Here is a 23,247-nt window from a genome sequence, read left to right as displayed (position 1 = left end):
TCTCGTTCCCTTGTGGTGTCTTCTTTGTGTCATACGTGTTCTGTGGATGTTGGGTCGGGGTTCACTGATTGGCTGACGGGTGGAGGTGGGCGGGTCTCTGGCTGTCGGTGAGGTCAGATTTAGGGACTTGGAGGTCCCCGCTTCCATAACCTTCATTTCCCCCCTCTTTATTTTTTTAGGGTAAACGAGCTCGTTGCATTTTTGGCTGTAAGCTCTGCTGCTTCTCGTCTTCGCTGTTTTTCTGAACGCGTCAGATTACGACGTCCGTGTTTCCGGGCGCGTCCAGAATGCGTTTCAGCCGTACTCGTCATCGTCTCCTCGTGTTTTCTGTCTGAGATTATTTTTGTGTCTGGCTGAAGCTGCCTAGCTGAACCGACTGTAGACTGAACACTGTATCTTGCTGGTGAAACTTTACATGACTCTGTAACTCTGTACCTTTTTTGTTTTTGTTGACATTGTGTTTTGAACTAAACTTTAAATGGTTGGTCCTGCAGCCTGTTTCCGATGTACACGCACTATGTAGAGAAGGTGGACCGGTGCCGACCCGCCAAAGGTCCAACTTTGAATAGAAATACTGTGATGATGGAGCCGAGGTGTGTGTGTGTGTGTGTGTGTGTGGACACGCAGTCAACAGTCAGTTTGTTTTGATGAATAAAAAGGCCAAAAGGAAACTGAACGACAGGCTGAACGGGTGTTTTTAATTATTAATGTGACTTTGATTCATTTATCATATAAAATGGACGTAGCTCTCTAAAATATGATTTATCTCAATATTATACTTTTGTGAAAGTGTCATGTTGCCAAAACTAATTCCTTATTTAAACATACAACGCCATTAAGATATAAGATTGAACTTTATTAGTTATTGGGTTAAAAACAATAGAATAAAGTCTAAAAGAAAGAATACTGACACCATCGCAAAAGAGTAACGTAGATAAATAATGGATAAAAATATACGAAAGAATGGAAAAAGTGAAATACAGGAGTGAAATTAAAGCTTTGCAGACATCCGTACGCCGGCTCACGTGACCTTCGGAAAAATGTGCAAAATTTAGATGTTTGATTCCTGCATGAAGTGATGTTTTGCAAACAGTCCACCACTTCCTGTAGCCACTGTGGCGCTAGACAACATGCTTCATACTGCTCTATATCAACTGTAGGCAGCATCACGTAAATGTCATCTAAACAGATGCAGTTTATCACATAACACTGACTTCCCGTTGCCAGTAGGTGGCGCTATGACTGAGTGAAAATAGGCTTGTCGACCTCCTCAGGCCGTGAATTTGATGAAGTATGGCAAGTTTGAGACAGATTTGAGTCAGTTCAGGTGTTGCATGAGCTTGTTGTTAAATGGCTAACCGAGTAAAATGGCCGCCGCGGCGGCGCCGTTCCTTTAAGTGTAAATATTTTTAGAACGTTTAATCATTAAGGTCTTTAGATTGAACTTACCAAATTTGAAGTATATAAATGATGTTATATTATAATTTATATTGTAAGATATATTATAGATATATAATTACTTTTTAATTAATTTTTTCGCTACAGGAGCATGTACACGTACAGGTAAGCAATAACATATTAGAAAAATACACAATATACAAAAATAATAAAATAATTGGAAACATACATAATATATATATGTATATATATATGTGTATTAATTGGAAAAATACATAATATATATATATTATGTATTTTTCCAATTAATGCATAATTTGTGCAAAGCTTTTGCCAAACCAAGTTGAGTGATTTGTTTATATTGATCATGTATATCATATAATGTATGTTATGTCATAATTTATATTGTATTATAATTATTTTGTATTATAATTTGTATTGTATCATGATTCCCTGTTGTTACGTTCCCGAGTATTCCTCACTCTCTATTGGCTGCCTGAGCTGTCACTCATCAGCGAGGCGGGAGCAAGGACATTCCTCCTGTCGCTGATGGAAAAAAAAAAAAGAGAAAGTTTCCAAGATGGCGGAGTAGCTTTGCCTGTCCCTGGAAAACAATAGAAGCAGCACCGAAGGGGCAGCGTTAGCCCGTTCCGACTGGACGAAACCGCTCTAAAAATCACACACATCGCGGCTCGGGCTCGGCCAGGTGGGGAGGAGGAACACCCGGGAACCCCTCGGGAGACAAACTAACACACATAATGACTGTATTTAAACGGTAGAGGAGCTAACGGTAGCTCGTAAACGAGGAGGATCAGCTGTTTGTAGGCAGGAAGGAGCGGACAGCCACGCTTTTCACAGTAAGTCCATTTAAATAAGCTTCTTCTCTCGTAGGGTGTCGGGCGAACACAAACGGGTTCAACCGGATGAACACGGACGGGTTCAACCCGCTGAACACAAACGGTTCAACCAGCTGAGCCAAGTTTGTGAAGTAGTTAGCCATCGAGCTAACTAGCTCACCCCCCCATAAAGCTAACCAAAGCTAACTACTTTTTTGAATTTTTTTGAAATACTCGCGCAGATTTAAAAAGTTTTCTCCCCGTGGGAGAATAAAGTTATGCAGCTCCTCCAGAGGGTCTCATCGGCTCCTACCAGCGCGCGAGAGGCCTCAAAAACACTCTTTAAATGGTAGTTTTTAAAGGAATTCTCGACGCTCCAACTTTGATTTTTTTTTTTGTGTGTTAGTGGAGGAATGCTGCAGAGTTAACTTCGATCAGAGGGAGTTTAGTTCGCCGTTTCATTTGACTGGAGTGTGTTTTTATTATTAAATAAAGTAGCGAGCTCTGATTGGTGTTTTTACATTAATCAGAGGTATTTTTCTCCCCCTATTTGGGGTTAAACTGCGGCTCTAAGCGGGCTCCGGTTCTTTTACATCGCATTTATACTATACTAGTGTACAATTAGTAGATATTGAGGAACATCAGGAGGCGTGATGGTGTCGCGCATAAACCCCGTTGATGTTCGTGGTTCGGCGGTGTGACTGAAGGCCATTAGCGAGACAAAGGTCGCCTCCATGGAGCCAGAACGGGAGTCTTTGTAGAGCAGAGGGGGGGTCTAGAGACGCCCAGGGTGGGAAGCAAAAGAGCCCGATTCAGCGGTTTTATGGACGAAACCTGAGCCGGGGATTCTTTTTTTTTCTTCTTCTTTTTAAAAAACTACAAACAAAGTCTTTTATATTGATGATGGCGGATTTTGTTACACCGCGACACAGCGCGGTGATGGAGAGGCTCCGCCGGAGGATCGAGCTCTTCCGGCAGCATCACAACAGCTGCGAGAGCCGCTACGAGAGCGCGACGCTGGAGCGGCTGGAGCTGGAGCGGCAGCAGACCTTCGCTCTGCACCAGCGCTGCCTGCAGGCCAAGGCCAAGCGCTCCAGCAAGCACCGGCAGCCGCAGGCCGGAGGGGACCAGGCCGGGTCGAGAGCTCCGGGAGGTGGAGGAGGCGGTGGAGGAGGTGGTAGTGGAGGAGGAGGCGGCGGCGGCGGTGTGGAGCTCGGAGAGAGCGGAGGGACGGCGGCGGAGCAGAGCCGGAACAGCACCCTGATAGCGGTGAGGGAGCACCGGACACACACAGACCGACACACACTCTCACACACATATACATGCACACTCTCTCACAGACATACAGAGAGAGACACACACACACACACACACACACAGGGACCAACATACAGAGACGCTCACAGACACACACACATACATTCACACCGACACACACACTCTCTCACAGACACACACACACACACACACACACACACATACAGAGACACGCACATACACACTCTCTCACACACACATACTCTCACACACACACACACGGGGGCTGGTGGTGCTTTAATACACCAGAGCAGCTGTGGAGGCAATCAGAGCGGCTCAGTTTAAATCAGATGTTTGGTATTTACAGATTTCTTTCTGACCAATACAACGATCACAACGTGTCTCTCGTGATATTAATGTCACAGATGACTGTGTGGTAACGCTGTACAGATACACACCTTTTACACTACTAAACATTAGAAACTCAACATTACAACAGCAGCACAAGCTAGTAACTCGCCTCTGAAACTGTTTTATTATGATATATATTAATCAGACGAGCTGCACCTGGAGACGTGGACTAAAACATTTAAAGGAATCTTCTGAAGTACGAATACTCTCCACCAGTTGACTTCTTCATTATTCTGCATTATTGACTAAACTAATATCATGATAATCAGGATTTTAATCTGGTTTTATTTAGTCACGTTGTTTTTACTGGAACAAAATCTTAAACTTGTGTTTACAAACAGTCCCGTGCTGTGATATACTATTATTACTTAACTTGTATGTGTCTGTATAATAGAGATGTATCTTTCATTTATTACATTCGACCCCCAGCTTTGTTGCGATTCATTCAGAGACGGTAATCAAAGTAAATTTTCAGCTTGATTGGTGATTAAATGTCAATGTCTGATTAGTGAAGCCCAGACTGCTCGCTGGTTTAAGAGTTTCTTCCCCTCAGAACTGGCTTGAAACCAGTTGCTCGTCTCCTCTGGAACTGGTGTTATTGATCCTCAGTGTCTCAGAGATCGGATCAGCCCGTGTGTTTGTTAATCAGATCCAATCACTCTGATTGATCGCTGTCTTTGTCTCTGGTCACGTGACCTCAGCATTTCCAACAGACACAAACTGGATCTGTTCAGCTGCTTTAGTGCCCAACCGGCTCTGACCTTTGACCTCTTTCCTTATTTGTTTCAGGATTATTTCATTTACAAAAAAATGTTTTGGGTGGCGCTGAAACATTTACTGAACTAGCTGATTTACAAGAAAGGAATGGATCGTTAAACTTATTGTATAAGAAACAGGTGGCAGATTCTCCAGCTTATTAAAAACAATTTATAGAATAAATAGCTGCAAATATATTGATGAGATAAAGCTGCTCACAGCGGACAACAACTGAATCCTAGTTATTGATATGTATATACTTATTGATACATGTTTGTGGCAAAACATTGTAGTATGGCACCATATTAACATATAGTTATTTATTTATATATACATATGTCGGGTGAATGTATTAATGAAAGTGTGTAAATGTTGGCTTTAAGAGACTGGAGCGGTTCTCAGTTGGGTTTGTTTTTGGTTTGTCTGACTCAGGCGGGTGAGCGGTACGTTTATTTATCCAGAACATTCAGTACAGAACATTCAGTGAAGTAAACAAAAAATTATCTTAATTTCTAGTATTTCCCCTGAAAAGCAGTGAATGCTAGTTGAGCTCACTCGACGCTGATTTGCATGAAACTGAATGTCGATATTGATCTGTGGATACACTTCAAACGTTCAGTGTCGACTAGCGGAGCGAGTGTGGATGTCGTGGACGATGCAGAACCAGAAGCGTGCCGTCAAAGCGCTTTGAGTCGGCCGTAATTCTCCTTTAAGGCGGTCCGTTGTTCCTGTTCTGTTTATAAACGAGCACAACAGTTCAGGAAATATCAGGTGTTGGAAAACAGGAGCAGAGAAGAGTCCAAAGTCCATCTGACAGCAATCTCTTCGTCTCTTATTCCTGCTCCTGGCTTTGTCAACCATCAGAGTAAATAACGTTTCCTCCTCCAGTATCGATTCAAGTAGAACACGTGACCAGGACTTCATGGATGTTCCTCAGATCTCTGATCATGTGTGTAAACAACCAATCAGGAGGAGAGCTAGTAACGTTAGCAGCACCGCTAACGGAGAACCAGCGGAGTTCACTTCAGTTACATTATGATGCGTTCAGGCTCTGCTCAGTGAAAGAGTACTGGCTGAAGGTAAATGATAACGTTCTCATGATGCATTCACGTGTAATCTAGTAAAATGTAGTTCTGGTGATGAACTAGAATAAATCCAGATGTTTTCACATGCAATTAAAATAGATATGAGAGGTGAATTGGGGTCTTTTTTGATGGTTCTGGTGACCACTGAAGGTTCTAGACCTATTGAGGAGGTTTTTGGGTCCTTAAGAGAATATATGGTCACTGAGGAGTTTTTAAGGCTTCTTTCAAAGGTTCTAGTGGTCAGTGATGAGTTCTAGAGATCCTTTATGGGGTTCTAAAGTCTAGCGAGGATGATTTAAAGGTTCCTTTGTAGTGACGATTGTGGTTCTTTTTAAGATGTTCTAATGGTCACTGAGGTCCTGAGACCAAACAGCCGGTTACTTTCCTATATACGTTTTTGTAATCGTTTTGATTAATTAGTTATGAGTCGTGTCCATTTTACACATTTTACAACGCTTTAAAACAACCGCAGTATGATGACGGAGAAACCGTGTGTATCGAAAGACGGCATGTTGGTTTGACCCTCTGTGTGTACTTGTACTGCATGTATCGTGTAGTATTAAAATCCTCTGATATCAGGAGTACTCCACCTTCTGTATCTGGTTCAGAGTTACACAGAATTTGCTCTGAACGCTGAGGAGTGACTCAGTCTGAACAGAAACCCCCCACCGCCCCCTCACGCTGACTCATCACTGTGTGTGTGTGTGTGTGTGTGCGTGTGTGTGTGTGTGTGTGTGTCCTGAATACGAACACGGCCGTCAGGAAACGCCTCTCTCTGCTCCCTGTCGCCTCCGCTGAGCTGTGATTGGCTCCCCTCGTGGTGATGTCACTCACTAGCCGACGTCAACACTAAATGTTTTCACAACACGTTACGAACGCTCGGCTGACAAAGAGCTCAGAGACGTTTATATGTACTCGTCTTTTTTATATACGTTTTAAAGTACAAATATTTAGTGTTGGTAATGTAACATGAGAGTATACACATGTCAATATTAGTTCAAAGGTAACATCTCAATGGTAATATTAGTAGTAATTGAGTACGTTTATAGATGAATCAATATATTTATGAATCTAAATTAATTTGGCTGAAAATCTCACTGTTTTTACAGATAATTATATGGTGATTTACATGTATTGTAATCCATATCAGTGACTCACAATATATTGGCGCATATTCACATTTTACACAAATGCAAAACGTAAATAAACATTTAAGACAAAGATTTGAACAGAGGCGAGATATTTTAACTTCACTAACGACAATACGTAGTGACGGTGAATATAAGATTGCACAACATTAAACAATAAATCTATAATTATACAACATTAGAATGAACATATTTTGTTTTGGACCCCACAAAAAGCTTCTTAAACAGTCAGTTTAATGTTTGTTTGTTTTTGTTTACAAGCACACAGAAGAAACACACAGTCAGAGTGAAATAAATGCAGACGATATAAATATACAACCAGGATTCCATCGCCAGAAACAAAATATTGCTTCTGAAAGAATGCAGTCGAAGTTTGATCAGCTGACGTAAACACGCTGGATATTTGGGATTCTTGTGGCGAAGCGAGAGACGAAACTTTGATCATGAGTCACGCCGAAGATATTTGGAAACCTTTTGTTTATTTCACTGTGACGGTAAATATGCAGCCGGCTGCTTCAGGGTCTTCTGGACAACGCAGCACTCTGAAGATGGGATCTCTTTGTGTTGCCCTCAACTCGCGCTCTGAGAGCAGCAGTAGTTAGTATCATTTGTTGTAGTATCAGTAGTTAGTTAGTTATAGTATCATTAGATAGTAGTCTAGTATCAGTAGTTAGACTAGTATACCCAGAATGCACTGCTCAGGGCTTTATGACCTCCTCCCCTCAGTAGAGGCAGCAGGAGGTCTTTTGTCCCCCTAAAAACAGTTATGTAACCATGGTAACAAGGAGTCAGACCAGTATTCCAGTCTCCCTCGTTCCTCGCCTCCCTCCTCTCTTCCTTCCTCTCTTCCTTCCTCTCTTCCTTCCTCTCTTCCCTCCTCTCTTCCCTCCTCTCCTCTCTTCCCTCCTCTCTTCCCTTCTCCTCTCCTCTCCTTCTCTCTTCTCTCTCTTCTCTCTCCTCCCTCTCTTCTCTCTCTTCTCTCTCCTCCCTCTCTTCTCTCTCTTCTCTCTCCTCCCTCTCTTCTCTCTCCTCCCTCTCTTCTCTCCTCTCTCCTCTCTCCTCTCTTCTCTCTCCTCCCTCTCTTCTCTCTTCTCTCTCTCATCTCTCCTCTCTCTCTTCTCTCTTCTGTCTTCTCTCCTCTCTCTCCTCCTCTCTTCTCTCCTTCCTCTCCCTCCTCCTCTCTTTCCTCTTCTCTCTCCTCTCCACTTCCTGAAGTTCAGTCAAAGTTTCTCTGGTTGTGGTCACATGACCTTTGGGCTCAGGTGAATCCATCATGACGTCATAGTTTCACTGAAGTACTCAGCATTTTATGTTTTTTATACCGAATCTGGTGAAAGTAAACAGATTATCTGGGCTGCATTTTAAAAGAGACGTGTAGGATAAAATGTTTTTGCTGGAATATCACAATTTTAAGCTCAGCATTTTCTGACCGATGCGTTTTTCACACGTGATGCTTTCAAGGACTGTTGGAAAGACGAACATCTGATGATTCTAACTGTCTGGACGTATATGAAATACAATGCTGCATATTGCAGTAGGTCTCTTCTGTTATCTAGTTGATTACCACGGTTACTCGCTCACTAATACTCTTATACACTACTATTATTCACAATTTGACAATATTACGACCTTTTTCACGAAGGTGGTTGAAGGCATGAAAGGCAGGAGCTCAAGCCGGCGGTTACGTGAACCAGAGTGAGCGGCTGCACGTAAACGTCAATGTTCCTTTTCATCGGCCATGTTGACGTCTCAGGAGTTCTTTGAGGGCAAACGCCGGAATATTCAGCGACCGTAAACGCAGCCGGCGGCGGCATGAGGGTCAGCTGATGCGGAGGCCGCTGTGAATGCCGCCATCAGATCCGGTGTCGTCGCACCGCCTGCAGAGTGAACAGATCTGATCTGCTGACTGCTGTGAGGAGGCTCTTTGTTATCTGCGTTATATAAACCCGCCTGCGGCCGCTTCTATTATGGGCTGCAGCGCGGAAGCCTTTTAACTCCCAACGTTCTGCTGCAGCGCCACCCACAGCTGGAAACTCTCCCTGCAGCAGGAAAACAGCGCATGGAAAACCTGGAAAAGTCATGGCTTTTTAAAATGGTTATTTCCAGGCCTGGAAAAGTCCTTTGGAAAGTCATGTAAATGTGTTATATTCATTTGTTCATGAGGTTAATTTACGCTGAGTTTGAAATAATGACTATGCTTTTAAAAGAAAGACTCAAAATATAAGCAGGCATACATACAGGCATCTATATAAATGTTTATTCTTTTAGTCAAACTATTGTCTCATTCATTTGTGTCACTTAAGGTTTACTGTATGCTTTGTATTCTCATTGTTAGTTTAAATACTACATTTACTCACTTTTTACTGTTTACACTGATAATATAAATCCTTATATTCTGCAGATATTCTCCATTACTCTTCATGCCTATTAAAGTTCAGGTCAGCGAGGTCAGTATAACACAGCTATGCAGCTGGAGTTGGTTGTGTCTATGAAAGGTCCAGTTCTCAAGGGAAGTCAGTCACACGCCTGCGCACTTCAACACTCAGAACTGTTTATCAGTATGTTGACATTAGTGAAGCAGACGGGTCGTTGTGGTCCAGTCTGGTGAGAAAAGATGAGAACACGGGATTCTCCTCCTCTTGACAGGATAGAGCCAATCAGATGTGAGGACGAGGCGAGACCAACCTGTGACGATAACCTGTGTATGAAAGGCCCCACTTCCGTTTGGGGGGCAGTGGTTCTGGACCCAACCTGCGTGTTGCTGGACCACTCACTGCTTTTGCAATTGCAGCGCTGAGTACTTTGCTTGTGATCATTTAATAAATAAATATAGAGAACGAGAGAAGTTGTTGAACTGAGTTCTTCTGGAGGCGACACCAGGCATCCAATAATTAGCACGCATTAACAACACCCAGATTTCACTAAATGTTTGCTCATGGAAATTTAGTTTAAAGTCATGGAAACCCATTCTTCAGAATGTGTATGAACCCTGATACAACCACAGCTGGCTTTATTACTCAGAACTCCCAAAGAACTTCATTTCATGATGCAGATGTCTAGATTTACTCTTTTTGGGGAAAATACTGGAATCTATATTTCCAAAATCTTTTCTAGTGTTTAAAATGCAACAGCAAACAACAGAGTGCAACGTTACGATGCAATGAAATGCATAAATACATTACAAAAGGCCGTCTGAGGCCTTGTGAGGAGCTACTGTTTCTCTGTTTAATTATAAACAGAATTTCTTTTTGGGTTTTGGACTGTTGAATCCTGATAAACAAACAATCAGCAAACTGATTAACAATTAAAAGAGTCAAAAAAACAATGCAATTTAGAAAAAATACATATTGTTAAACAATAAAGATTCACATACAGAAAAAGGATGAGAGAAGAAGTTGGAAAAGGTGATTTTAGCAGAAGAAACGTTTGCATCAAAATGTGTCGGAGAAGTTTAAATCATGTTTTGATAAATTGAAACATTTGGACTAGTTGGTCAAGGATTCAGTGAGTTGCTCAAAGACGCTTCGGTGGGTTGAACCTCTTCATGCCACAGTGGAAGATAAGGGTTGAACCTCTTCATGCCACAGTGGAAGATAAACCGTTACTCATTCTTGTTTGTGTTTGTGTCTCCAGCTGCAGGAGACTGTGAAGAGGAAGTTGGAGAGCGCGGGTTCTCCGCTGGGCCGAGACCAGGTGAACGGGTTCGGCGACGGCTTCCCCCCCAACAAGAAGGCCTGCCTGGACAACGGCCGGGCCAATGGCTCCCCGCTGGACTCCAAGCTCGGCATCAGCGACTCCCTGAACTCCAACGGGACCCACGGGCCGAGCGGAGAGCCGGCGGACGGCGTCGGCAGGGAGCCGTGTTCGGACTTCCGCCGCAAGGAGATGAAGCAGGAGCCCGACGACATCCTGCCCATCATGCCGCCGGCGGGAGGAGGAGGAGGCAACAACAGCCTGTTCCCCGACCTCAACCTCAACGAGCAGGAGTGGACCGAGCTCATGGAGGAGCTGAACTGCTCCGTGGCCTACGAGGACATCCAGGACATTCTCAACGACGGCTTCGAGGAGGACCGCAAGGACTCTCTGGCGCCGGCTCCCGGTGGCGCTGGGACGGGAGGAGGAGGAGCCGGTGGTGGCGGTGGCCCCGGGTCGTCCCAGGGTCTGCTTCCTCCAGATCTGGTCAACGTCAAGACGGAGTTCTCCCCGTCCTCCGTGGCCTTCGAGCAGGACTCTCGCACCGGCTCCCCGCACGTCCGGTCCTCCTCGTCCGGGCCCCCGCCGCCTCGGCCCACCAGCTCCCCCGTCGCCTCGTCCACCTCCGCCTCGTCCCCGGCTCTGCCCCCGTCCCAGCAGCCGGCTCCTCCTCCTCCGAGGCAGCTTCACCCTCCGGGGCCCCCGGTTCCCAAAGACCTGTCCCCGGCCCAGCAGCTCCAGCAGCTGGCCGCCCAGCAGCAGAGAGCCCAGCAGCACCTGCACGGCCAGATGCAGCACAAGCAGCCCCAGCAGCCGGGGGCCAAGTTCCACAGCCAGGGGCCCCACGCCCACCCACCGCCTTGGCCCCAGATGGCCAACGCATCCCAGAGCCCGCTAGGGGCCGCGTTCGGCATGGACAAGCCCACAAGCCCCTCCCTGTACTCGCAAGACTTCAACCCCAACGCCCAGAAGCAGCTGCTGATGCCCGGTCCGCCCAACAAAGGCCCCCCCAAGGCGGGGCCCGGCGGCTACATACCCGCTGGGCACCCCGGCATGATGGGTCACCCGGCGTCGGGGCCGCCTCTCGGCCACCCGCCCGCGCCGGGGACCCAGGCCACGGCCGCCATGCTGAACTACAACAACACCAAACCTCTGTCGCACTTTGAGGCGGGGCCCGGGCCCCCACGTCTCCCCAACACCCAGAGCCAGAACAAGGCGGCGCTGCTGACGCTGCTCCGGCAGCAGCAGCAGATCAAGCAGAAGAACAGCATGAACTTCCGCCAGCACATACCGCACTCGCAGGTAAGAGACGCTCGGGTTCAGCGGCGATCGCAGATCATTTTATAGATTCATCGATTTCATCGTTTCATCTTATAAACACGGCGGCCCTTTTTTCTTTTCTCCCGAAAATGAGAGTTGTGTTTTTTCAAAACTAAAACTGTGCTATCTCCTCATCCACAGTTCCGATTTAATTCATTTAATTTCAATCAAAGACATGTTATGCTTCCTAACAATGCTTGTGTTTATTGTGATTATTATTGCGGATTTAGATGCTTTAGGTCGTAATCTTTCTAAAGATGTGCAGTATTACTCTGGGGGATGATGGGAAGGCACCGAACAATACAATTTATAAAACAACTCTGGGAGCAATCAAGTCACTTTTGGGACTCTTTACTTTTGATATTTATGCTGAAAATAAGTTTAAACATAGTGTTTTTTAAAGGCAAGAAGTTGCGGATTTGTTAGAGATCAAGGACAATCGGGTCTGGTCTTCATATCGTGACCCTAGGGTTCTACTAAGGGGACCCTAGGGTTCTACTAAGGGGACCCTAGGGTTCTACTAAGGGGACCCTAGGGTGGAACTGGTGTCAGAAAATCGTAAAAAAAAAAAAAGTCTTGTTTTTGTTCAAAACGGAAAGATAATCCGTTTAATGTGACGTAAGACGGAGAAAAGCAGGAAATTCCGATATTTGAGAGGCTGAAAACAACATTTTCTGCATGAGAAATTACGATTAATCGATTATCAAAATAGTTTGTTTTCAAGCGGTCATCTTCCTGTTCTCATCGTTTCAGCTCCAGATAACTTTATTTTGACTTAAAAAATATAACCTAAAGATTAACTGTTTAGGTCGTCACCGGTAGATTTAGTACCAGACTCTAAAGTTATTGAATTTATTAGGTTATTTAATAATTCATGGTATTTAACCTGGAGGTTATCTTTGATAAAATATGATGAATTTACGGTTCACTTTTTTTTAAGCGTTGACGAGAACGCCGTATCCTGTGAATTTAAAGTGCCAGCGTTGGTTAAATAATCGTGATAATAATCATGACGTCGAGCACAATGATAAAAGTTCATGACATGTTAAACATTTCTCTCGTTTTCTGGTCAAATAACGAGAGTCCGACTGAGACTCTGAAGGTCGAGAGTTTTGGATTTAACCTTCAGACGCTGCAGTTTGATCAGAGTGTTTCTGTTCTGCTTTCATAACCCGGCCGGCAGCACATTCCTGGACTGCCGCACACACACACACACACACACACACACACACACACTCGCACACTCGCACACAAGACCTTCATACACAAAGACCTTCATACCGCTTCATTCCCCAAATCTGAATACGTTCTGCAGACGGTTTCTCTCAGTTTTTTTTACTAAATTCTTCCTCCATAGAACCAGATCCCCGTGAACACACAGCCGTTTCGGGGCGTTTTCTTGTTGTTGTTTTTTGCTCCGGTCTCAATAAGTTCTGCTCGTCTCTGGAAACAGAACCATGATGAGAGATCTAGAACACGACTTTAGTGCAGAGTAACGGTTACAATGACAAAAGAAAGAAACGCAAGTTTAATTTCTTTGATTTTATTTTACAAAAATTGGCAAACAATGAATCTAAATAGACGACATGTTTCCAAGTGTTATCAATGTTAGAAAAGAAATGGAGGCTTCTTGTTCTATACATAATTAAACTATTTCCATGTTCACAGCCTCTCTGTTCAGGTGAAGATTCTGATTTATGGTCACATGACTGGTCTCGGGTGACTCCATCTGGACTTCATTGTTTCTCTGAGGAGCTCAGAATGTAAAGTTAAATCTGGTTAAAGTAAACCGTTTATTTTAAATGAGACATTGAGAATAAAATGCCACCATTTTAAACTCAGTTTCCGCTGCATTCTCTGACTGAAGCGTTCATCACACATGGTGTGTTCAAGGACCGTGGTTATTTATATATATATATATATATATATATATATATATATATATATATATATATATATATATATATATATATATATATATATATATATATATATATATATATTTTTTTTTTTTTTTTAAATCTGTCGATAATGCTGGTTCTCACTAGAATAAACTGTAGTTTTGGTGGTCGGGGTCCAGAGGGTTAATATCAACTGTGAGCTCCACAGTGGACTTGGAAGATATCTAACCAATGAACCCAGTGCCACACTCCCACGCAGCTGTGGTGGACTGATGCATGATGGGAGTGTGAACAATGAGGCTCTGTTGCTGCAGCAGAGTCCTGTTGGCTGTTTAGCTCCGACAGCGACGGCTTTACAAACTCTCTGAGGCCCACAAGAAAGAAGAAAGACGTTTAGCGTTTCCTTAAAGTCAGTGGATTCAGTGTGTGTGTGTGTGTGGGGGGACCACTCTGTCAGTGTGTGAGGTTCTTTACTGGCTCCAGTCTGTTGTTGACTGCTGGTCAGACTGGGAGAACTGGCTTTCTTCAGTGTTTAACTGCAACGCGTTGGAGCGAGAGACGCAAGATTGACGACGTCGTCCTGCTAGCGTTTGTTTTTCAGACGGAGATAAAAGACTGCAGGTGTTGCTTCATCACACGCACACACACACACACACACGCACGCACACACAGACGTACGCACAGACACACACACATAGACACATGCATACATACAGACACGCACATACAAATAAACACGCACACACACACATACATGCATAAACACACACAATTACATATACAGACCCATAAACACACACACATACATATACAGACAGACACACACACACGCGTGTCTCGTAGCTCTGTGGTGTCTGAAGTCCTGACGTTCTGTAGAGGATTTATGCTTTTGTTCCTCTACGGTTTCTTTGTGAACGTCACAATAGTGGTGCAGAACAAAACGAGCATTGATGAGAAAAGGAAAGTCCTTAAAGCCTCAAGCCGCTTCCTCCATGTTGGCAGGAGGAGAGTTGTATAAAATGCAGAATTTAACTACACAACAGCTGCTAGTGAAGACGGCAAGGTCAGCAACCACTGTGTTAGTCTGTAGAGCTCCACCAGGTCACATGACCTCATGTTATAGAGGAGCTCCACCAGGTCACATGACCTCATGTTATAGAGGAACTCCACCAGGTCACATGACCTCATGTTATAGAGGAGCTCCACCAGGTCACATGACCTCATGTTATAGAGGAGCTCCACCAGGTCACATGACCTCATGTTATAGAGGAGCTCCACCAGGTCACATGACCTCATGTTATAGAGGAGCTCCAACAGGTCACATGACTTCATCTTATAGAGGAGCTCCACCAGGTCACATGACCTCATGTTATAGAGGAGCTCCACCAGGTCACATGACTTCATCTTATAGAGGAGCTCCACCAGGTCACATGACCTCATGTTATAGAGGAGCTCCACCGGGTCACATGACTTCATCTTATAGAGGAGCTCCACGAGGTCACATGACTTAATTTTTGACTCTAAATGACCATTATTGTATTATCGTATTGAAGAAGACTTGAAACTAGAGATTGAGACAAACTCATGTTCACAATGTTTACTGAGGGAATACATCGAGACAAGTAGTCATTTATATATACTTCTATACAACCAGAGGAGTCTCCCCCTGGTGGTCAGGAGAGAGAATGCAACTTTAACATGAAGCGTAGACTTCAGTTGACCAACCAGCGTCCATGTTGCGTCATCGCCCCCTGGTGGACTGGAGCGCTCTTCAGTCATTATATTCCCTCTCGGTGGCAGTTGATTTTAATAAACATGGCTGCAGCTGTGCAGGTCTCTGTAAGCTGAGCAGCATCATGGACGTCACGTCGTACTGGCCGGCGGCCAGTTGTACTGGTTTCAGTCCCAACAGGTGCAGAGAAGACGCAGAGCAGTTTGAGTGGAGGTGAAGTCGGTCTGCAGCAGGGAGGCCTTTTGTTCAGCTGCTTCAGACCGGTCTGGGGCCCGCGCTCTGGTGTGTGTGTGTGTGTGTGTGTGTGTGTGTGTGTGTGTGGCGCAGCTGGTTGCTAAGGCTCACAGGGGTCCGTGACAAAGCAGCCTTTCATATTCTCTGTATTTAAATATAGCTGGTGCTGCTGGTTGTATTTTCTCCAGTCGGGACGCTCTGTTCCTGCTGAAGTTAACTTAAAAACTTCTACGCGATACTTGTACAAACTATTGTGCTGTACAAGTACCTCTACTTGAGTGTATCCCTGCTGTGCTCCTGTATACTTCTACTCCTCCTACAGTTCTGAGAGAGATTGTAGTTTTTACTGCGCTCTATTATATTTTAAACTACAGCTATTTAATAATTAAACTAATTAATTCTGATGTCATGGTTAAAAATAACTTTATTGATCTCTTGGTGAGCTTCACAAACTGCCTGATGGTTTATAAAGTATAATAAATAAATTATTATTATTCAGTAAAAATACACATGACAATACACACAACACGTACTTGTACCTTTTGATACTTTGAATACATTTTGCTGATAATACTTTAGTTATTTTACTTGTCATTTTTATATAGTAAAACATATTTGAGTACTTATTTCAGAAGTTTATTTTTTATTTTATATTACTTTAAATGTTTAACTAAATCATCAGCATGTTGTATTTTATTGTGAAAGGGTTTTCTTATTGGCTGTAAAGAAGCTTCACACTTTAGAGCTTTTGTTTTTTTTAACATGAACAGCTAATCAGTAATTGATATCAAGTAATCATTTAAGTATTTGATCAATAAAGACATACATATTGGTGGGTTATACCTCTAAATGTTAAGAAATGTACTTTTGTAAACTGATTAGTTTTTCTTTAATATTGAGAATGTATGTGACTGAATGATTAATAACAAGAATAAAGTTTATCTGCAGCAGAGTAAAGATACAAAGTACTTTAGTTTGAGATAAATGATAAATACATAATAACTAAAGATGCAAAGTACTTTATTTATTATGTATTTATCATTTATCTCAAACTAAAGTGCAGGTAATTAAAATGAATGAAATAAACAACAATAGAATCGGAGCGTAAAAGATAAACGAATACCAACGGGACTTTATTCCAAGTTTAAATTGTTTTTTAAATTTACTTTATTTATTCATATGTTAGCACTACGGCGCCTCGTGTTTAATCTCTTACTGTGTGACTTTTTACATTGATTCATAAATTGCTGCTAAAATATAATTTTACACTTTTTAAAAAACAGTTTAATGTTTGCAGGTGATTTTTTTTTTTTTTTTTTTTTTTTTTTTGTGTGTGTGTGTGCAATGAAAACAAATACAATTTAAATATTTGAGTAATGCAATAGATGGACTTTATTTTTGTGGGGAATAAAGTTAAATAAACAAATAATAACTATTAATAATGTGTTTCTCTACCAGGACCAGAACTACCCGGCTCCTCCACACGGCCCGGGCCCCGCCAGCGCCATGGCGCCGGCGCCCGGAAGCAACGCCATGACGGCCCAGCCGGGGGCCAACGCCATGGCGGCTAACCACGGCAACGCAGCGTACCTGAGCAGCCAGGCGGCGGTGGCCGCGGCGCTGAAACAACAACAACAACAACAACAACAACAACACCAACAGCAGATCCTGGAGCAGCAGAAGCAGCAGTACATGCAGAGACAGCAGCTGATGGCGGAGCAGGTGAGCATGTGACAGGAAGTAGATGGGGGTCTGCGACGGGAAGTAGACGGGGCGACGGGAAGTAGACGGGGCGACGGGAAGTAGACGGGGCGACGGGAAGTAGACGGGGCGACGGGAAGTAGACGGGGCGACGGGAAGTAGACGGGGCGACGGGAAGTAGACGGGGGTCTGCGACGGGAAGTAGACGAGGCGACGGGAAGTAGACGGGGGTCTGCGTCAGGAAGTAGACGAGGCGACGGGAAGTAGACGAGGCGACGGGAAGTAGACGGGGCGACGGGAAGTAGACGAGGCGACGGGAAGTAGACGGGGCGACGGGAAGTAGACGGGGCGACGGGAAGTAGACGGGGCGACGGGAAGTAGACGAGGCGACGGGAAGTAGACGGGGCGACGGGAAGTAGACGGGGCGACGGGAAGTAGACGAGGCGACGGGAAGTAGACGAGGCGACGGGAAGTAGACGAGGCGACGGGAAGTAGACGGGGGTCTGCGACGGGAAGTAGACGAGGCGACGGGAAGTAGACGGGGGTCTGCGACAGGAAGTAGACGGGGCGACGGGAAGTAGACGGGGGTCTGCGACAGGAAGTAGACGGGGCGACGGGAAGTAGACGGGGGTCTGCGACAGGAAGTAGACGGGGCGACGGGAAGTAGACGGGGGTCTGCGACAGGAAGTAGACGGGGCGACGGGAAGTAGACGGGGGTCTGCGACAGGAAGTAGACGAGGCGACGGGAAGTAGACGAGGCGACGGGAAGTAGACGAGGCGACGGGAAGTAGACGAGGCAACGGGAAGTAGATGAGGCGACGGGAAGTAGACGGGTGTACTGCGACGGGAAGTAGACGAGGCGACGGGAAGTAGACGAGGCGACGGGAAGTAGACGAGGCGACGGGAAGTAGACGGGGCGACGGGAAGTAGACGGGGCGACGGGAAGTAGACGAGGCGACGGGAAGTAGACGAGGCGACGGGAAGTAGACGGGGCGACGGGAAGTAGACGAGGCGACGGGAAGTAGACGAGGCGACGGGAAGTAGACGAGGCGACGGGAAGTAGACGGGGCGACGGGAAGTAGACGGGGCGACGGGAAGTAGACGGGGCGACGGGAAGTAGACGAGGCGACGGGAAGTAGACGAGGCGACGGGAAGTAGACGAGGCTCTGCGACGGGAAGTAGTCATCCAAATTAAATTCCAACTTCAATAATAATAAAAAACAAGATAAATAATTTAATAAAAATAAATACATATGCATCACTACTATATCAGATTCCTATTAAGTTATACAAATAAAATATTGAACCAGTAGAAATGTGTTAATTCACCTGTAAATGTTCACATTAACAGATGACATCATTATTTATCATATTTAGCGTGATGTTTTTTCTTGGTAACTTTATTTATCACATGAAGAAGTTTAAAGTCAGTTTACCTGCAGGATGAATCCCATGAGTTCTTCATCCAGGTGTCCTCTCAACAGGGAGAACCTTTACCTGCAGACACTCGCTTCAAACACTAGAGGGAGCCGTTTGTTTGTAGGAGACGGCTGAGGCGCCATGTTGAGGTTCTCTAAGGTTCTTTAGGGTTCTCTCAGGAGACGATGTAATGATCACGCCTCTTCCTCCTCAGGAGAAGCAGCGGCAGCAGGACCAGCAGCTGCAGAGACACCTGACCCGACCGCCCCCCCAGTACCAGGACCAGCCGGGGCAGCCGGCCAATCAGAGCCCTTTCCCTCAGCCGCCAGGCAACCAGTTTACAGGTGTGTGTGTGTGTGTGTGTGTGTGTGTATAAACTATGATGGAATTATTTTTAATACGAAACAAATAATTAGCAGATTCATCACGAACGAAAATAATAAAGTTGCTTCACATAAATAAATATCTTTTTGACTGTTGACTAACTCTTCTCTTCCTCCTCCACAGCTTCCTCTCAGCCAATAGGCGGCGTCGGCTCCATGGGAGGCCCCGCCCCCGGCTCCCAGCGCATGTTCCCCCAGAACCAAGGCATGATGGGAATGACGGGCGGCGTAGCTCCACCCCCGACCGGGAGCCAGGGCGACCTCGGCCTGTCGTCCTGCGGAGGGGGCGTGGCCGGCGTGGACGTGCAACAGGTGCTCTACAACAACATGAACCTCCACCCGTCTCACCCCAACCACCCGTCTCACCCGCCCCAGCAGCCCGGCCTGCAGCGGCAGCCTCTGGGCGCCATGAGCGCCGCCTACCGGCAGAACCTCCTGGCTCAGCAGCACCTGAAGTCGCAGCCCAACGCCGCCATGTTGAAGCAGCAGCAGCAGCTGGCCGCCGCCGCCGCCCGCATGCCGGTCTCCATGCAGAACAGCATGGCTCCCAGCATGCCCGGCGGCGGCGGCGGCATGCAGGGCGCCCAGAGCGCCGCCGCCTGGCGGCAGCAGCAGCTAGCCAACCAGCCGCCGTCCAGCAACGCCGGCCTGCCGCCCAACGCCTTCAGCAACGCGCTGCCCAACGCCTTCCGCATGCAGCAGCAGCAGCAGCAGGCTCGGCTTCCCAAGATGGCGCCCGGCGCCGCGCCATTTGGCACCAACAACCCCGGTGGCGTCGGCGGGCGTCCGATGGGAGTCCTGAACGCCGCCGCGCAGCACCAGATGATGCAGACCAACATGGCGGCCGCCCAGCAGCGGGCGCCGCCCAACCCGCAGAGCCTCGGCCCGCCGATGGCCGCCCAGCAGCAGACTCAGCAGCAGGCCAATCAGAACCAGGCCGTGCTGCCCGACCTGGCGGTGTTCGGGCCCGGCGGCCGCCAGGCGCTGCAGTGCAACCAGGGCTACCAGGTGAGCCGGACCGCCGGCCAGCAGCAGACTCAGCAGGTGTCCTTCGGCTACAACGTGGCGTCGGGGAGCTTCGCCGGCGAGAGCGAGCTGGTGGACTCGCTGCTGAAGGGCCAGAGCACCCAGGAGTGGATGGCCGACCTGGACGAGCTGCTGGCCGGCCACCACTAAGTCCCACAATGCACCTGTCTGCACCTGGACCTGCTGAGACCGGAGCCCGAGGCCCCGAGGACGCTCTGGGGAGAAAGATTTCAACGATGTTTTTGAAATAAAAGATCCAGACGGGAGGTCGGCGCGTCCGCGTTAGTCGCCCGGCTGAGAAAATATAAATATATTAACACACCTGGCTGGCAGGTGAAGCAATGAATGCTGTCGCTGTCGGTTTGTCCTGAATTTATCACAAATATATATATATATATATATATATATATACATATCTATATATATATTGGTTGGTTAAAGGACAGTTTAGTTCCACAGCAGTGAGGTTTATAGCTGCTGTGTTTCAGCGGCACCAAGCTTCACTAAAAAATATGACAATTTCACGATGAATTGCTCTTTGCAGACTTGCACACGTCGACGAACGGAACCGCCGGAGACCTTTCTGACTCTTCAGGGTCTTCTGGTGAATCTAAAAGTCGATCCGCTGAACAGGAAGTCCGTCTGTCGAGGTCACGCTCAGGGGTCAGAGGTCGTCTGTGAACGGCGTTCTCCCTCGTTGAACTTTATATATGTAATTCTATATCGTGATATAAATTACTATATTTTTGGGGTTATTTTCATTGGAGAAGCTGTTGGAAAGTTGTATTCTGGTGACTTTAAAAAACAATTTATGTATAAAAAAAAAAAAATCCAGAAAAAAATGTATTTAAAAAAAACAACCAAAAATTGAGCATAAATTCCAGAAAGCGACCCCAGATTAGAAGGATAATAAACAGAACTGTCGGTTATGAAAACGGTTTCTTTGGTCTCGAAGTTTCACTTTAAATTTTCGTTTCCGCCTCGCGTGAGAATCTGTAGACGGACGTCGTGTTGAGACTACTGACGCTACCGAAATACTGGACCCCACAGCGCCGCCTACAGGCCCACAGCGCCGCCTACAGGCCCACAGCGCCGCCTACAGGCCCACAGCGCCCCCTACAGGCCCACAGCGCCCCCTACAGGCCCACAGCGCCCCCTACAGGCCCACAGCGCCCCCTACAGGCTACAGGCCCTACAGGCTTTAGAAATCCTTGGAAACGTTTTTGTTTTTCAGCGGAGATGAAATGAAATCACTTTAAAAAAACATTAAGCGCATATTAAACATGTCGTGAGTACTTCTAAAGGGACCATCCGGTGTTTTTACGTGTTTTACTAGCGTCCACTACACAAATACTTCTTACTGCGACCGCCTCGCTTCGGAAAACGTTCTTTTAACGTCACTAGAGCTAGTTACTGTTAGCCGTTAGCTACTCGGCTAAATAAAGGAGCTAATGCTAAAAGGAGATCGCGTTACGATGCGTTCAGGCTCTTTTCAGTAAACGAGTATTGGGTGAAGATGAATTACAGCGCCGCCGTGATGTGTTCAAATGTAATCGTCACATCACAAATCCATCGGCTCATGTTTGCCTTTAGTTTTTATTTCACTGCAGCATTAATTTACCACGAGATGCTACTGTGATGGGATAAAAAGACAGACGTGATAACTGAGCACGTCTGAGCTGAAGTAAATTTCCATACTGTAGGGAGATATGTGTAAACAGACGCGGTTATTTAAATATGGACAGCCGGTTTTGTTTAGGCAAAGTGTTTCGTGAGTTTATTATTTATGAATCGGCGGATTTCTTTATATTTCTTCGACAAATCGAACGGAGACATTTCTTTGCGTGCGCCCGAAAATAAAGAAGTCGCAGTAAAACATGCAAAAACATGAATGTGTTCCTTTTGTAATTCACTGAAGTTTAAGAGCGTGTGACTAAAAACGGCAAAAAGGAACCCGACATGAAACTCAGACGCTTTCTGTCGGCGCTCCACTTCCTCTTCAGCGGACGGAAAACGTTCTGGCTTTAAACTTTAGTTTGTAAAGGAAAGAGCTGCAGGCGACCAGAGACTTTATGAAACTGTGTGACTGAAGAAACGAATGAAGCATTAAACTCAAACACACCTGGTCCCGTCTGACGTCTCCAGGTGTTTCCTCCACATTTCAAGTTGTGTGGTTCTGCGTCCCGGAGCCCAAATGATGGTTCTGTGTGAAACATGCTGTTCTCCTTGTGGTGCTGAAAGAAAGAAAATAAATCAATTTGTTTATTTACCAAATATGAAAAGTATTCCCAGAGTGGATCAATGAAGAAAAAAATGCTTCTGCTTGAAAATTGATGAATTTTCTTCCTTTTCAGCGTTTTCAAAATGGCGCCCGTGTGTTTCCTGACACGAGGCGGGTAAACGAGACTTTAAAGCGTCCGACGGCGGACGAGGACTTTAACGCGATCGTTCGGTTCCTCGGTTTCCGCCGTCGGGTCTTTTAAACATTTTCTTTTTTTTTAAGGCGGATCTGTGACCGGGCCCATCTGTTCCTTAAGGTGGAACTGTGCCCCGGTCGTTCTATCTACTGTACTGTTTTTGAATTCTTCAAAGAGATCGCGTTGTGTATTTTATTTGTGGCGTCGTTGTCGGTTTCGATCGATTGATCTCCCGCCGAAATCTTCTGCTTCCGGCGTCGCTCGGCCTCCCGGGGTTCTCTGGGTTCAACTGTGTAAATGTCTATAAATATATTTTTTGTATGTATGCCTTTCCTAATGATCTGGAGAAGATAGATGTTATTTTTATATATTGCAGCGTTTTTGTAAGTATTTTATACTTTTGATATGGTTCTCTGTAAAACAAGAGTATTATGTAAATATAGTTCTTTAGAAACACGTTTGTTGTCCGTCTCTTTCTTTGCGTTCAGGGGTCATTATTATTATTATTATTAGTAGTAGTCATTTATTGA

The 23,247-nt window shown here is 45.7% G+C and overlaps 1 protein-coding gene across 1 annotated transcript; it reads left to right on the top strand.

Annotated features, from left to right (window-relative positions):
* Window positions 1-3,134: 3,134 nt before the first annotated feature.
* maml1 (mastermind-like transcriptional coactivator 1) lies at window positions 3,135-20,450 on the top strand (the record flags this gene model as incomplete). Its single annotated transcript, XM_079228965.1, has 5 exons — window positions 3,135-3,503; window positions 10,525-11,886; window positions 17,230-17,493; window positions 19,106-19,235; window positions 19,399-20,450. The coding sequence occupies 5 exons, from the start codon at window positions 3,135-3,137 to the stop codon at window positions 20,448-20,450; spliced, it is 3,177 nt and encodes a 1,058-aa protein (XP_079085091.1).
* Between the last annotated feature and the right edge of the window lie 2,797 nt (window positions 20,451-23,247).

Source organism: Taurulus bubalis (assembly GCF_910589615.1).
Source record: "Taurulus bubalis genome assembly, chromosome: 13".
Classification (NCBI taxonomy): domain Eukaryota; kingdom Metazoa; phylum Chordata; class Actinopteri; order Perciformes; family Cottidae; genus Taurulus; species Taurulus bubalis.
This window is presented reverse-complemented; position numbering and strand designations above follow the sequence as displayed.